Source organism: Schistocerca piceifrons, chromosome 3, assembly GCF_021461385.2.
Source record: "Schistocerca piceifrons isolate TAMUIC-IGC-003096 chromosome 3, iqSchPice1.1, whole genome shotgun sequence".
NCBI classification, from domain to species: domain Eukaryota; kingdom Metazoa; phylum Arthropoda; class Insecta; order Orthoptera; family Acrididae; genus Schistocerca; species Schistocerca piceifrons.
In genome coordinates, this window is record NC_060140.1 from 725,981,187 (window position 1) to 725,997,741 (window position 16,555).

The following is a 16,555-nucleotide window of genomic DNA, read 5'->3' on the forward strand; positions in this document are numbered from 1 at the left end:
TTTACAGAGCACTGAAAGACCTGAGTCGAAACAAGGCCGCGGGAGTAGACAACATTGCATTAGAACTACTGACGGCCTTGGGAGAACCAGTCATGACAAAACTCTATCATCTGGTGAGCAAGATGTATGAGACAGGCGAAATACCCACAGACTTCGAGAAGAATATAATAACTCCAATACCAAAGAAAGCAGGTGTTGACAGATGTGAAAATTACCGAACTATCAGCTTAATAAGCCACTGTAGCAAAATACTAACACGAATTCTTTACAGACGAATGGAAAAACTGGTATAAGCCGACCTCGGGGAAGATCAGTTTGGATTCCGTAGAAATGTTGGAACACGTGAGGCAATACTGACCCTACGACTTATCTTAGAAAATAGATTAAGGAAAGGCAAACGTACATTTCTAGCATTTGTACACTTAGAGAAAGCGTTTGACAATGTTGACTGGAATACTCTCTTTCAAATTCTACATGTGGCAGGGGTAAAATACAGGGAGCGAAAGTTTATTTACAATCTGTACAGAAACCAGATGGCTGTTATAAGAGTCGAGAGTCATAAAGGGAAGCAGTGGTTGGGAATGGAGTGAGACAGGGTTGTAGCCGCTCCCCGATGTTATTCAATCTATATATTGAAGAAGCCGGAAAGGAAGCAAAAGAAAAATTCGTAGTAGGTATTAAAGTCCATGGAGAAGATATAAAAACTTTGAGGTTCACCGATGACATTGTAATTCTGTCAGAGCCAGCAAAGGACTTGGAAGAGAAGTTGAACGGAATGGATAGTGTCTTGAAAGGAGGATATAAGATGAACATCAACAAAAGCAAAACGAGGATAATGAAATATAGTCGAATTATGTCGGGTGACACTGAGGGAATTAGATTAGGAAATGAGACACTTAAAGTAGTAAAGGAGCTTTGCTATTTGGAGAGCAAAATAACTGATGATGGTCCAAGTGGAGAAGATATAAAATGTAGACTGGCGATGGCAAGGAAAGCGTTTCTGAAGAAGAGAATTTTGTTAACGTCGAGTGTTGATTTAAGTGTCAGGAAGTCGTTTCTGAAAGTATTCGTATGGAGTGTAGCCATGTATGGAAGTGGAACATGGACGATAAATAATTTAGACAACAAGAGAATAGAAGCTTTCGAAATGGGGTGCTACAGAAGAATGCTGAAGATTAGATGGGTAGATCACATAGCTAATGAGGAGGTATTGAATAGGATTGGGGAGAAGAGGAATTTGTGGCACAACTTGACCAGAAGAAGGGACCGGTTTGTAGGACATGTTCTGAAGCATCAAGGGATCACAAATTTATGATTGGAGGGCAGCGTGGAGGGTAAAAATCGTAGAGGGAGACCAAGAGAAGAATACACAAAGCAGATTCAGAGGGATGTAGGTAGCAGTAAGTACTGGGAGATGAAGAAGCTTGCCCAGGATAGGGTAGCATGGAGAGCTGCATCAAACCAGTCTCAGGACTGAAGACCGCAACAACAACAACATAATCAGGTTAGACAATACGACCAACGAAGGAAGAAGAAAAATGCACGGTTATGATAAACATATCTTCTGTTACAAACTACGGTGATATGGACAATAACCTTTGTAAAATATTCCATCGTATTGTTGTTTGTTACTGTTACATATATTTCTGGTTTCGAAATACATGGATTTATAATTTATTTCTAAACATTTCTGAATAAATTGATTCAGACTAATATAGTATGTTTAATTTAAGTATGCAAAAGTAATGCAGCCTACAATAGTAGTCTAAAGTTAGAGATAAAAGGAGAAACACAAGCAGTTAGTAGGACAGAATTACTTTAGCAGTGAATTCAGCAACTTATGATGCGCTTGTGGTCATGTTGCACTCGCAGTGAATACCATGTTTACTTCGATACCTTGTTATAAAACACAAAACCACTTGCTATCTCGGTCTTGTCGCAGTGGACAATCACCAGCGTAACCACATATTTGTGACGACGCCTCTTGCCCGTCGTGGCATACCGGTGACGCTGAGCACCATCCCCTATGACGGAGAGCAGAGTCCGCGCCTGAAGCCCTACCCCAGCCTGGAAATCCACCGCACCACGGAGGACTCCATCACCGACTGCAACACCCAGCTGGTGGACGTCATCAGAATAACTGTGAGTCTCCTGTGGCATGTACATTCGTACACCGCACGCAAACAGTCTCTGTGCTGAAAGTTTCTTGGCATTTCGTTGTCTTTGCCTTTTCATTTCATTCTCTATGATCTACCTTCATCATCTTTCCTGTCAGACTTTTATCAATTCTCTTTCTTTCCGGAACAAAGCACTAGTACTCAATAAATGATTCTAGTGCTTCTGTCCTATCATGTTGTTAGTGTTCTGTTCGTTTTAATGTAACGTTACAGTGTGGAAAACTCTTTTCTCGTAATGATAATTGAAAATGTTCCATTGATAATGATAATTGTGTAGCTATTTTCCTTATTTTATTATTCATAATAAGACTATATGCATCGCTAGTTATATACATATTGACATATGACATCCAATGTAACGTGGCTGCATATGAAATGTGGGGCCATAATTTTACTAAGTGAAAAGGATATGTGTAAATAAATAAATAAGTAATAACCATTACCCTCCGTGACGTATTATTCAGGACATGCTAGTGTACTCGTTATTTCTTCACAGCTTCAGCTGTCATGTGTGATCTTGAATGTATTCCACCACATTTTAACTTCTAGTGTTGCAAAAGTTAAACTTCTTCGTAGATTAGCCGTTGGTTTCGTTTGTATTTTACTTTAATATGAATTTTGTTTCAAAGTTCTCATTGTAACTAGAGGTTCACATTCCTTTCAGAAGTGCGACATTTTCACTGTCCCAGTGTCTGCCCCCGGTAGCTGAGTGGAAGCCGGCACGGTTGCTCAGCGTGTTAGGTCAGAGGGTTAGCTACCGCCTGTAATAAAAAAACTGAGTCAACGACTGAAGACTGAACTGGAACGCGTGTCTTGCGACATCCGCACCTAACAAATGCAACGAACAGTATCGAATAAAATGAGGTCAAATACAAAAAAATAAAAAAAAGTTGTCAGCGCGACAGAATGTCAATCCTAAGGGCCATCGTTCGATTCCCGGCTGGGTCAGAGATTTTCTCCGCTCAGGGATTGGGTGTTGTGTTGTCCGAAGCATCGTCATTACGTCCCCATCGACGCGCAAGTCGCCGCAGTGGTGTCAAATCGGAAGACTTGGGCCCAGCGAACGATCTACCCGACGGGAGGCCCCTGTCACACGACATTTAAATTTGCTGTCCCAGTTTCAGTCAATAACTTATAAAAACTCTTCTCGTCACTCATTCTTCTGTCATTTTTGTTACATTACTTAAATTGTAGGCAGCAAACTGGATAGGCCTTAAGGACTTATCAGATAAGAACCGCGATACTTCTGTCGTCGACAGTTTAAGCTGTGCGTTCTTTCACTGACCATCTGTTTCAGAAAACATGGGCAGATGATGATACGTTATACGCCCTCGACACCGGTGTTTTGGATCTGACAACGAAGCCAAAAACGTGTGTCCACCCAAAATTGTCATTTTCGACCTACGGACTGATGAGGTCATCAATTCCGTAGTAATTCAGAACCCAGCCTGTAACTCATTGTACACCTATTTGTGGGTAAGCATTTATTCGAAAAGAGAATATATTTGTAAATAATCTTCGTTTCCTGCCTGCTAATTTATTTTTAAATTAAGATACTCTTGCGGTACGCTAACAATGTCCACTTCCTGACTTGTAGTCTTCTTTTCCACTCCAAGCGTTGTAGATCTTCATCTTGCCAATACACGCCTTTTCTACGGGTTACCTTTACTTCCTCACCCCTTAGATTTCTGTCTAATGATTATGACAGATAATCTTTAACTGCATATCCTGCTGATGTGTCGATTCCACTCCCTGTTAAATAGATGTTATTTCGTTCCTAATATCATTATTCTAAATTATGTCCGTTCTACTACATTATTACAGTGACCCATGAATTATTTCCTTTCAGTAAAATAGGCACTGCCATGATCTTATAAAATTTTAATCCTTTCTCTCTCTGTGTTTTGTTCTTAGGCCCCACTTTACAGTTCCACATATATTTGAGATTGCTGCTAGTTTCACCATCGTGCATATTCTATGGAATGTATCCTTATTTCCAACAAATACCGCAGTGCAGACATTAGAAAAGGGCTACATTTTACGGATTAATGTGGAATGCCTTATTCTCCCTGAGGCTTTCCGCTAAGAAGTTTATTCACTTTTGTCTTTTTCTCCATGGCCACTAAACAAACTACCTAATTACAAACAACCTTCCAGCTTTCTGTAAACACCGCAGTACAACAGTTACCTGAATAAAGGTAAGAAATGGCCTGAAGCTTGCTATGGATATATGAGAGGCGACTATCATGGGCTTCTTGGACTTGACACCACTGAATTGGACATTTTATTTGCAAAAATAAGCAGCATTAATTTGTAGAAAAGTGCAGTGCAATGGTTTCGCTCATGCATTCCAATGTGTCATGTCTGGCACTATGAAGTCACAATCTGGGCAGGTAATATCAGGTGCCTACCAGGTTTCTGTACTCTTTCATTGAACAGGTATTTAATGAACTGTCATCAGTCTTGTCCTTCTGCAAACACCAAATAATCCCGAATAAATCTCAGTGCCGACCTGTGTGCCCTGTCAGAATGATAGCTGAACACAGGATTACAGCTCAAGCAATTCAAAACCTAAGGGATACTGGTTGCTCATTCAAGGCTCATTAGCCAGATGTGTAGGGAATCCCTACCACCTTTAAACCTAAATGGATCAAATATCAACTTATATCCCTCAGCAAAGAGTGTAGGAGTAATGAAAGACGAATATCTAAACCGGCATGTGTAAGAACGCATAAGTATCTCTTCATGCCCCACAAAAATATAAGAAGCTCTTCCCTTTTCATCTGAAAAAAATTTCATACAAAGACTTATACTTCGTGTCGCGAAATTACCATGATTTCCTGGGCTCGTTGTATTTGTGATATTCGACTCTTTGGTCTTATTCCGCCACCATATCCACAGCCACTCAGACTGTATGCAGCCAGGTGCAGAGATATCCATACCCTCTGTCTTCTCTAGTGTCTTATCAACGTATACCCAACGTACTCCGTCGCTCATATCTCTCCTGGTTTTTAATGCTCTTCTTGTAACAATGTCGTAGGAACATCCGATCTCATCAGAGCAAAATCCTTTTTGTCCCAGCATACAGTCCAGTCACTTTGTTGATGTCCTTCTCAGCAGCAGGAACCCAACTTTGGAGTAAGCACTTGCATTATATTAGAGATCTGAATAACATCTCCAGTTTCAGAAGACATTTAATGACGTATCTCCTGAAGCAACAATAATGACTATCAATACCCCTGTATACACTCGTTAACCTTCATTGTGCAACCTTACTTCAACCAACCAGATCTTCCCAGTATACTTAGGCAGTTAATATCTTTACATTTACTTTCCCCAGGACACGCTATACAGGGAAACGTCTGTTATGTATACCTATAAATTAATTTTGTATCTGCTAGTATTATCATTGTTATTACTGTCATTGATATTAGCATTATCATTATTAGTGACAGCTACATCAGTAGAAGTAGAAGAACTGTCAGTAGTAACTTCATTAGTTTGTAGTCAGTATTATTTACTCACATTATCTTATATAGACTCAAACCATTTTACTACTTTTTGTCATATTCAAATTATTATTTCTTACATAACTATGATGTAAAAAATGTTCTCTATATGTGAAACCTTGGTCTGATGTAAGAAACGGCCTGATGGCTGTAATCTGATCAAGTTAAATAAATGAACTAATAAATAAACAAATATAGCAGATACTCAGTCCTGTTCTTCTATAACTGACATGACTGTGATGGCAGCCACGGACATTTTGGTTACATGGTTCTGAATGATTTGCAATTCAAAACAGTGATCAACCCGATGAGCCAGGTCAGTCACAAAGTTGTCTTTTCGAGTTTGTAGAGGATCAGACTCGCAGATTCTGGAATTGTGGGTTTCTCTTATCCCCACTTACCTGTCTGTGATGCTTTTATAGTTTACAGCATCCCGTGTTATTATAAGCAAGCTCTATGAGAAGTTGTTGGCACACAAAAAGGAATCAAAACGAGCATTATTCGTTACAGCACAGCACTTGGATGACTTCAGTAAGCAAACAGTGGAGCTCTTTTATTCTTGCTACTGAAACATTCTCATCTCGGTTGTTCCTGATTTCCTTCATTCGAAATAATTTAATAGCCTAGTTGTACACATCGTCAAGTCCCGAACATCTGATGCATACGTGCACGTCATGTCGTCCGTAATCTGTAAAGCCACTGTCGATGTGGGACAGTAAACACTGAGGGGCCCATAAAAGTATTACATTTGCTGGGCAAGATTTCACTCCGATGGTCAAGAGGTTTTTTGTTGTTGTTGTTGTTGTTGTTTTAGGACGCACAACTACAGTGGTCATTAGCGCCCAGACTAAATTATGAATGCACTGAGAGGCATAATGTTAAAACAGCAACTAAAAAGGACAACACTATAAAAGGCACATTAACAGGCAAGGGATTAAAAGAAAACAGCATAATCAAATGCCCTTAGACAGATTTGTCAAGTGGATAAAACGAAGAACGCGAGCAGCTGCTCCTGGGTCATCCGCTAAAATTTCATCCAGAGTACATGGCAGGCCAAGATCAATGCGCAGTGTATTAAAATTCGGACACGACGTTAAAGTGTGGCGTACCATCAGCACTTGCCCACATGGGCAGAACGGCGCCGGCGCAGCCGTCAGCAGATGGCGGTGGCTGAACCGGCAGTGTCCAAACAGTGACCGGGCCAAAACGGCCTCCTCCCGTCGGGAAGGGCGTGAAGAGGTCGTCCAAGCCGTGGGGAGAGGTTTCAAGGCCTGAAGCTTGTTTTCAGTAAATGGATGGTCAAGAAGTGAGTGTGTAGTGTGTATGTGGGAGGTGAGCAGTGTGCTAAAGAAGTTTGTTTTCCTTGCACAATATGTACCTGTCAGCTGGTAGCTGGCTTTCCTAAAGCCATGCAAAGTCATAAAAAATCACGTAAACTAACCAAAAGGCAGAGGCGTCACAGTTCTAGCAGTCACCGATTGTGATTGCTGACAGACATATTACTATAAAGGTTTACTTACATTACTCGCCTAGAACATGTCTGCCCTTACGGCCACACAACCAAGTCCACCTTGCGCGCTACAGACACCATTTTGGCGTTTCCCGTAATTCAGGCTGAGTTCTCCACAAGATGCTGCACAGTAGATCAGTCCACTGTGGAACATGAATAGATAGAGGTACAAGTCCATGAATTAACCCCCTTCGAACTATGATCGCTTACTGCCGCCTAAAACATTTGTAAATTACTATCATTATTAAATGTGTTGTCAGACCTAGCTGTATTTCAGAAAAAAATTAAAATTGGAAGTGAAACGAAATGAAACTGAACCTCTTTCATGTACTTCTATTAATTGTTTTTTTTGTTTGTTTTGTACAAGACAGCACTTTATTGTCAGAGCAGTCTTGTCTTGATAAGACATCGACATTGAAATGATAGACGAATACAGTTTTTGGATATGTTTGATAATGCAGTTATATTGTTTTATTGGAAGGCATTTGCAGTTCTTTTCTGTTATTTATATAAATTGTTATGCCAATAATTGACAGTTGTTAACGTAAGGACAGTTGTTCACTTAGAACATAGATGACGGGTGTGTTAAAGAGCATACGTAGATATGAGTTTGTGTTCAGGTGGACGCATGTCCAGAAGACAGCTTGACGGCCTACAGCTCCGACACGAGAGGCAACTTACTGTCGGTGACGGACCTCACTACTGGAGCCTCCAAACAGCTGCGGAGCCAGTACTTCCACCCCAAGCCGGGCTTCTTCTTCCCGAAGGCGGGAGGTCCAGCGTACTACATGCCGGACGGCATCAATGGAGCAACAGCTGACGAGAGCTGCGATGGGAAACTCTATTTCCAGGCGTTCGCCAGCAACATCCAGGGCGTTGTCGACAAGCAGGTCATCCGAGATGCAGGCGACGGGGATGTTTTGGACATCAAGACGCAGGTAACGTCACATGTGTCCCGCTATCACACAATAAGTGAAATACTTGAGTGCAGAGTGAATATTTGTACTTATGTGATACGATACCCAGATTCTAGCGTATGTATCATGCAGTTTCTGTAAACCTCAGTGATAAATACTACAAAGGGCAGGTGCAAAACAACGCAAGTCGACTACACTAAGTTTCACACAATGTATTTCATGGCTGACTGCTTTCCATTTGTCACAACAGGGAATATAGTCAGACTGTAGAGCCACTCATGTTAATTGTTGCAGGTAAGGTTGTTATTTCTGTAACGGTATCTGTAAGAATCTATTTAACCAAGATAGATTCACTTTCATGCAGCATTACTCCAATCGTGCTTTGGACTGGGCATTTCTTAAAATTTACAGTTCACTTGCAATCGATGGCGTGAAAAAAAACTATTTTTTCCTTGATTATCACTAAGAAAATGACAAATTACAATTTGATTCATAATAAAAAAACGAAGAAATCATGGTTTTTTTGAGCACTCAGCAAAGGCTGAATTCTTACATTCAGCGTATCGTACGATTTATAGACGAACTGGCTATTGCTAGATGTATTTTGTCAAGTACTGGCCTACCAAATTTAACAAAGTTATTTAGTAAACAAAAGTACTACTGCGCCCAGTTACAAGAAACTGCCCTCATTGTGTGCTTGCTGTAGAAGTTCAGTTCCTTTCATGTACGCGTTATGACATTTCAGTGTAAACGAAATTACTCAGACATCTACATACAAGAAACTGTCCTCACAGTATGTTTTCTGTAGAAGTAGAGTTTCCAAAATCTACGTGCTGCTCATGTGCACCTTCATGTGAATGCTTTTATTTGTCATTCTCCACCCTTAGGAATGAGGCTGTTACAGATCTTTGTTTTACTTTATTTTCATTTTCCACTTATTGCAGTGGAGCGGTTCTGTTCATATAATTACCAGACAAGCGGATAGCGGGGTAAACGTAAGATCCCAGTTAGGAGATAAAGCTGGTCGTCTTATGTTCAGCTTGAGGCTTACTACGGCGGCGAGATTGTAGGCAACGTCATCGCGCATGGGAAAGCCATGATGCTATTCGCGATATTTAAAAAAAGACTTATAGGTGAGTCAGGACATTCTTACTTTGCATATATGCCTTCGAATGGAGGTTCTCTAAATTTACCCAACAGATGTTCTCGTACACTACGTCGTCTTCCTTCCAGGCCTCCCATTCCAGTTCCCCAACATATCTGTTACAGTTTTATGTTGCCCATACCGGACTGTTACGATCCCAACATCTAGTCTCTGAATTCTCGCTTGCTCTCCGTTATCAAGCTCATTTCGTAAAAACTCCAGAATCTGTACTATTACTCTAGATTTAGTCGGAATATCGTCTTGTATGCGATTTCCTTTACTAATGAACTGCACTTTCGTACAATCTTTGCAACAAATTTTTCTGCTATTCGCCTTACCTATTACTGAAATTGTGTAATCGTCCGCATTCATACCGCTTCTTAGTATTACCACTAAAAACTTTTAAGAAGTGGCCTGTCGCAGTTATTCACCACTAGTCTTGTAATCAGATACTATCACGTTATTTCTCTCTGTTACAGGTGTAGAGACACTACCACTCATTACACCTAGAGGAAACCCTGCCAAAGTGTTTCTGCTACTTATAAGAATTGTCGAAAGATGACATTATAATGAGAATAACAGCATTGTCAGTGTACGAACTTATAAAGCTGCTTATCTAATCTGCGAAATCTCTTACGAACTTTCGCTTGCTTGAAGCACATCCGAATTTACTTGCGTGTCTGTCGGGCGTCCATTGTCCTGTGCAATGCATTACACACTATTGAAGAAATATTCATTCATTCAATCACACATTTGAGAAAATACCCTTTACAATAGAGGAAAATGTGATGTAACCAAATATGTCGCAAATAGTAATGTTGGTTGATTGCTTGATATTACTTAAGAAATTCTGAACTGTGTGGAACAGACACAGTTTGTTCTGCTATCTCTTCGTAACATTCTTATCGGGAATGGTGTATCTATTTCAGGTTGATCTGCCAGGAGAATTACCTGGGCAGAGTGGAGTAATGGCAGTGGATCCGAAGGGACAGCTGCTACTCTTCCCCATGCTGGATGAACTGGCCATCTACTGTTGGAACACAAGCAAGCCTCACGATCGCAAGAACTTCCGCTTGGTCGTTCAAGATGATGAACATCTACTGTTCGTCAGCAGCATCAAGATAGACACCAAAGCACAAAGATTATATATAATGAGCGGTCGAGTAACGTCCTATCTATCAAACACCACAAGCTGTTCTGAAGACAACTATCAGATTTTGTACATTGACATAGAGGATATAGAATGTTAGTTTTACGTACCACAGATATTGTTTTGTGAATTCGAGGAACTTGGTGCCTCGGCAAGATTCAACATATGCCAATACTAATATATGAAATACTGAAAAGAATTAAATATAGAATATGCAAATAATTTAAGTTGACTTTATTTTGTCCACTGTTAAAACTCACAATAACGCATATTAAAATTTATTACTCTGTGACGTAGTAAATGAGAATTACAGTCACAAAGTATCGTCAGTTTAAATATTAACCGTTACATTTACACTTAAACAGAAAAAAATGGGAATCGAACATACGTACTTTTACAGTATTACATTCTCATCCAACAAAAAGAAATGAAGGAAAGCTAGAATATCTAGTGTGATCGACACTAAGGCCGTTAAGGATGGAGTACAAACTCGAACGGGGGAGGAACAGTGGCTTCACAACGACGATCACCTCCTTTGCAACTTAGCAATATCACATAAAATAAAAATCTCAGTGGCAGGGTGGACATTTGAACCATTATCCTCAGGAATGGGAGCCTTTTGTGCTAACCACTGTGGCGTCTCTTTTGTCTCTAAATACATGTCCGTTAAAAAAACATAAAGAATAAACAATATCTGATATCTCACTAAAAATTGTTCAAATGGCTCTGAGCACTTTGGGACGTAACTTTTGAGGTCATCAGTCCCCTAGAACTTAGAACTACTTAAACCTAACTAACCTAAGGACACCACACACATCCATGCCCGAGGCAGGATTCGAACCTGCGACCCTAGCGTCACGGGATTCCAAACTGTAGCGCCTAGAACCGCTCGGCCACTCCGGCCTGCGATATCTCACTAAACAAATGTAGTTCATTCCTTGTTTCAGAACTCACCGACACGGCTTACTATGATATAATGTTAAACCAATCTGTTCACAGGCCAAGTATTAGAGAATGGATTTTTTTTTAAAGTGGAAGTTAGGACTTAAATTAAATGTATTGCTTGTGAAACTAGTGTAATAAACCAGGTAATCCTTTTTTTCCTTCGATACAGCTGATGCCGCTAAGAAGTTCCCTTTTATTTTTTTAGAATAAGTACCCAGAAGAAGCAAAATCAGCACACAATTAAAATTTGCTTTGACAAATTTAATACACCTTACGTTTCTGTTCAGATTATCAAAGGTTTTCTTGTGGCTTCATATTCTTGTGTTGCAAATGTATTACTGCAATTTTTCAAAATGTGATGGATTTCTTTTGAGCAGTTTCGCAAGGATACATGTACATAGTGCTATAAAATTTGTGGAAATGTATGACACTGTTTCTGAGGACACCACTGGAATAACGTATTCTGTGGCAACCCTGCAGGGAAGGGAATGCGATTCAGCATATCTCACGACTCGACCACCGTCCATAGGTCCTGATGTCTCTAGTAACTTGTCATTAGCAAATTTTCCGAGCTCTCGCCTTGTCATTTCCAATTCTTATTTTTAATGTATTCCATTCTAATGTTATTTTGTGCTACACATGAATGGCCTTTTACACTCGGGCTTCCCATGTGTCTTCATTCATTCACGACTGATAACCGAAATAACAGTACTGTTGAAACGAAAAAAGGATAGCTGATTACAGTGAAAGACACTGAAGGTTATTCCAGCAGTTTTCAATTGGTTTTCAAGAAGGTTCCAATGCTGTGCTACACATAACTTCGGAGACCGAGACGAGAGACCATCAGCACCATCTCCTTCAGGGTGAGCTATTAGTTCAAACACATGACGTCTCCTGACTATAGCACTCTTAAATTCATGATAACGTTAAACTTAACAAAGAACGAGGTGAATCGTACTACTTACTGTTCTTTAAGATAATATGTTCTCACTGTATGTGACCCTTCACAGTCGAGCTTTGCTAAAATACCTACTTCATTATGGTAAACGTTAGCTCATAAGGCAATTTAAGTAAGAACATTTATGATTTAAAATCTAATGAGGCGTTGTATAGGATAATGTGTGGGCACCAATTTCGGGACTTCCTGTGTGTTGTGATGGTTGAACTGCTTCATGCAAGTGTAATTTCTCACTTTTCGCAGTCGAACCATTCCTCAGTAATAGATACCTGAGAAATGTTTACCATAAGGTATTAAAAAGTCGAAATGCGTAGATAAAACAAGATATATATTTGCAGCTTTGCAAAAGAAGAACTTGTATGAAGAGAATTTAGTTATATAAAAATATCAATATTTTCTCTCAATTTCAAAGTATTCAAACTCAAAAAATTGGAATTTATGTTAGCTTTGCTTTTGGTTCCACAGACCTACTAAGAAATTGAAATTTAGGTTAGCTTTGTTGTCGGTTCCATAGACCTAAGAAATATGTGCTGGGATTAGAAGGAGTTCGCCGCTCACGTATCATTTAAGTTTCCTTTAGACTGAGCTTTATTATTAATAGCTAAACTTTTCATATCTGCTGCGAAGTTAACGAACATATTTTTTCATGGAAAAAAGGTGCCTTTCTGGACCAAAGCGAGTGACTTAACTTATTTCTAGTACAGATTTGATGAACTGAGCACTTGGTTTGAAAAAGAGATGTACTGCTTATGATAAATATTATTAAAGTATAAATGTACTGGGAAGCAGCAGCGGACATACTAGGTTTATTCAGTACAACGTGCTGGGTGTTCTTGAATTCACACAACAAATAACTCATAATATACGCTTTTGAATGTAGAGTACTTTAGCTTAGCTTAATGACTTACCTTAAGAAATTATCCCCTATCACATTATGGAACGAAAAGAAGCGATATATAAAACATTATTTAGTTTTATATCACCTGGATACACCAGCCTCCCCACTGTAAAAGAAAGTAAAAAATTTGTTTCGGTGCTTGAGCAGTTGTGTGATATGTACTCCCAGTTGAATTCGTTATGAAGTTGTAATCCCAAAAGCTTAGCACTGTCAGCCTCGTCTAACTGCTTGTCACAGTTTAGGAATATACTGAAGGAGGGTGGACTTCTTACAACTTGTGAACTGCATATGTAGCTTTTTTTTTCAAACTGTGGCGACAAAAAATTGATTAGCATCCATTTATTAAAGGTAACGACAACTGCAGTAAATGATGTTTCTAAATTTATACTTAACTTGCTGTTTATGTGCAAGCAAAGTAAACCCGGATTCCTGTGATATTATTGATGATACGTCATTGATTTACCACGAAAACTATGACGGAAATGTTTGGGACACCACATGTAATTAGTTCTCAGTTGGATGATGCCTGTTAGCTTAAACCAGGTTCTTCTGCTGTCGACACGCTAAGTTTCCTGTCAGGGAGATACGATTGGAAGGATTTTGTTGATTTCTTATGATATTATAGTATTATTTTTTACCTTAGTTGACACTGTCATTTACGCAGTCAAATGCCTTTGACAGATCACAGAATAAACCAATAGCTTGTGATTTATTGTCTAAAGAATGAAGCACATTCTTTATGTATGTGTTAGTAGCCTTCACAGGATCATAACTTTGTAGAAATCAAAACTGTTGGCAGTATATTATTTGAAGTCAGACTGTTAAGAAGTCCATTGCGCATTACCATTTTTAGGACTTTGTAATATATGGCAAAAGTGAAATTGTATGAAAATTTGACACTATTTTTCACATACTTTCTTCTAGAAAAGATTAAATTAAAAAATATTCACTCATTCAAGGTATGTGCCACTGAAAAACGACTGATTAAACAAATAACTTAATATGTCACTAGACTCAGAAGAAAACTCTTCAATTCACTTTGTTGGTACTTACGGATAATCATAAAAATAATTTGATTTTGAAGATATTATGGTGAACATTACTTAATGCATTTGTTATGGCTGGTCTGAGATATTTCTGAAAATATCATATTTCCAGAAACAGTTATGACATGCTTTTATGTCACTGTGTACATGACTCCAGTGTATGTCCTCGAGGAGTTTCTTGAAATCGCAATTTTTGTCTTACTGACTACCTGCCAAAGCTCAGATTTAGTAAATTTCGTAGCTTGAATAGTATTAACAAGTAACAAAAGGAGGTGCAGGCTATGATCTGAGAGGTCATTGACTATTGAACATTTCTGGAAGGTGACTGTTAACAGCCGTAAAGAAATGAATGAAATGCGTGTTTGACCATGAGCTGCTCTTTCATTTAAAGTCCAAATATCTACCAGTTTCAACCATGGGCCATCTTCACACGTCAGCATTGAAACAGATTAAGCCACAACATCACGTCTGTCATTACGTAAATAATGGCCACATGTCATGTGCAGAACGTGTCACGAATTACAATATACCACACAGAACTTTTAAAGGCAAAGATACTAATAACATGTGTGAACACAGTACTACTACTGTTTCGGCTCTAATTTGCATCTGACACTATAAGCTGTTTTTGTAGGGTCACATACAGGGTGTGGAAACTCCCTGATTCAAAACGCAATAAAACCCTTTTTATGAGTCACAATTTTTTTAATAATGTGGGGAAATTCAGCCGTGTCCCGCGCCGAAAATCGTTTGTAACGTGGGTCACAATGTTCAGAGAAACCGCAAGTACGACAAGACGAAGAACGGGAGTCCCTCGGCCCATCTGATCACGTGAAGCATAGAGACAGTGAGAGCTTCAATCTTGCAGTCACCACGGAGACTGGGCTTGGTCTTTCTGATCATTCAGTGAGGTGAATTCTTCACGATGACCTTCATCACCATCCGTTAAAGTTGGTGATTGTGCAAGAACTCTCCGAATGCGACTTCAGGTCTCAGAGGAACGCATGTGATGTACTTCCCGCGAACGTTACTGAGGATGCTACTGGTTTTTTTTTTTTTTCAGTGATGAAGCTCATTTCCACTTGACTGGATGCGTCAACAAACAGAACATGTGCTACTGGACCGACACTAATCTCCGAGCATTCCATCACAGGCCTCTGCAGTAATTTAAAGTCACGGTGTGGTGCGCAAGTCCCTCACCTGCGATTGTAGGTCTCTCGTTGCATTGTTGGTCCCCGATTTTCTTTTTTGAGGAAAATGGACTTAGGGAACATTTGGCTATAACAGGACGGTGTGACCGCTCACACTTCAAGGGCATCAATGGCTGTTTTGAGACAATTCTTCCGAGAGGGCCTCATCTCAGTAAGGGGCGATTTGGCGTGGTCCGTCCGCTCCCAGATTTGGCCTCTTGCAACTTTTTTTTTGTGTGTGGGGGGGAGGGGGATTTTTCAATTTCGCGTTCATGTCAATAGCCCAAGAATCACACAAGGCCGGAAGGCCAACATCCCGGCACATACTGCCAATATTCCCGTTGCTGTGCTGCTAAGATTCGTGATAAAAGGCAGAAATTGCCTTATTCTGTGCATGGGCAGTGGGAGGTGTCATCTATCGGATATGATTTTCAAAACAAAGTAAAACAAAACAATAGATATGTACCTACATTACTCAGAAAGAAAACAAAACACTGATTCATAAAATGGATTTTATTGCGTTTCAAAGTCAGGAAGTTATTTTGCAACACCCTATATAAGGGCTGCCAAAAGTTAAATCTTCAAACGATGCATAGAACAAATATATGATTTAATGTTATTACGTAATTAGACAGTTTTGAATGAAATGACATGAAAATGTTGATTATCGGAGAAACCAAATGGTAAGAAATATCATTAACCTAAAATAGAAAAGTAGTTTTTGGCTGGAAATGCTCATCATTTTCCTCTAAAAAGGTACATTTATTTTCTTAGCAAGTGGACATAACTAATTTGATGAAATTGTTTAAGTACTGAATAATGCGTCTTGATAATTAAATTTTACTTTAAAGTGTGCCTAGTGAAAAATGAGTTACGATATTGTGAGTATGGAGAATTAATTTTGGATAGAATTTCATTATGTATTATGATGGGAGGGAAATATTTCAGTAGGCATACATTTTATTTAAATGTTATTTTGCGTGATTTAGCTTCTTCGGTTGTCAGAATTGCAAACGTACAGGGTATTCTGAAGCGCATTTCATGATTACTTAATGGAGATTCAAAGGATGTTTCTTCGAACAGTCGATCTCAATCTGTTGTTGAAAAGAGG

General features: G+C 39.3%; 2 protein-coding genes across 2 annotated transcripts in view; both read left to right on the forward strand.

Moving 5' to 3' along the window:
* Positions 1-2,199, forward strand: part of LOC124789001 (protein yellow-like) — a 67,953-nt gene extending 65,754 nt beyond the window's left edge. The window contains exon 7 of the mRNA XM_047256288.1: positions 1,943-2,199. Within this exon, the coding sequence (XP_047112244.1) occupies positions 1,943-2,199 (257 nt within the window). The remainder of the gene's footprint in view (positions 1-1,942) is intronic.
* A 1,281-nt stretch (positions 2,200-3,480) lies between these two features.
* Positions 3,481-10,626, forward strand: LOC124788242. The gene is made up of 3 exons (XM_047255424.1): positions 3,481-3,653; positions 7,817-8,134; positions 10,187-10,626. The coding sequence occupies exons 2-3, from the start codon at positions 7,985-7,987 to the stop codon at positions 10,505-10,507; spliced, it is 471 nt and encodes a 156-aa protein (XP_047111380.1). The 5' UTR covers positions 3,481-3,653; positions 7,817-7,984; the 3' UTR covers positions 10,508-10,626.
* Positions 10,627-16,555: the final 5,929 nt, after the last annotated feature.

Coding starts and splice junctions, on each gene's coding strand:
- LOC124788242 (XM_047255424.1), top strand. CDS start 7,985: ATGCCGGACGGCATCAATGGAGCAACAGCTGACGAGAGCTGCGATGGG. Junction 8,135..10,186: donor TTTTGGACATCAAGACGCAG/GTAACGTCACAT, acceptor TATCTATTTCAG/GTTGATCTGCCAGGAGAATT.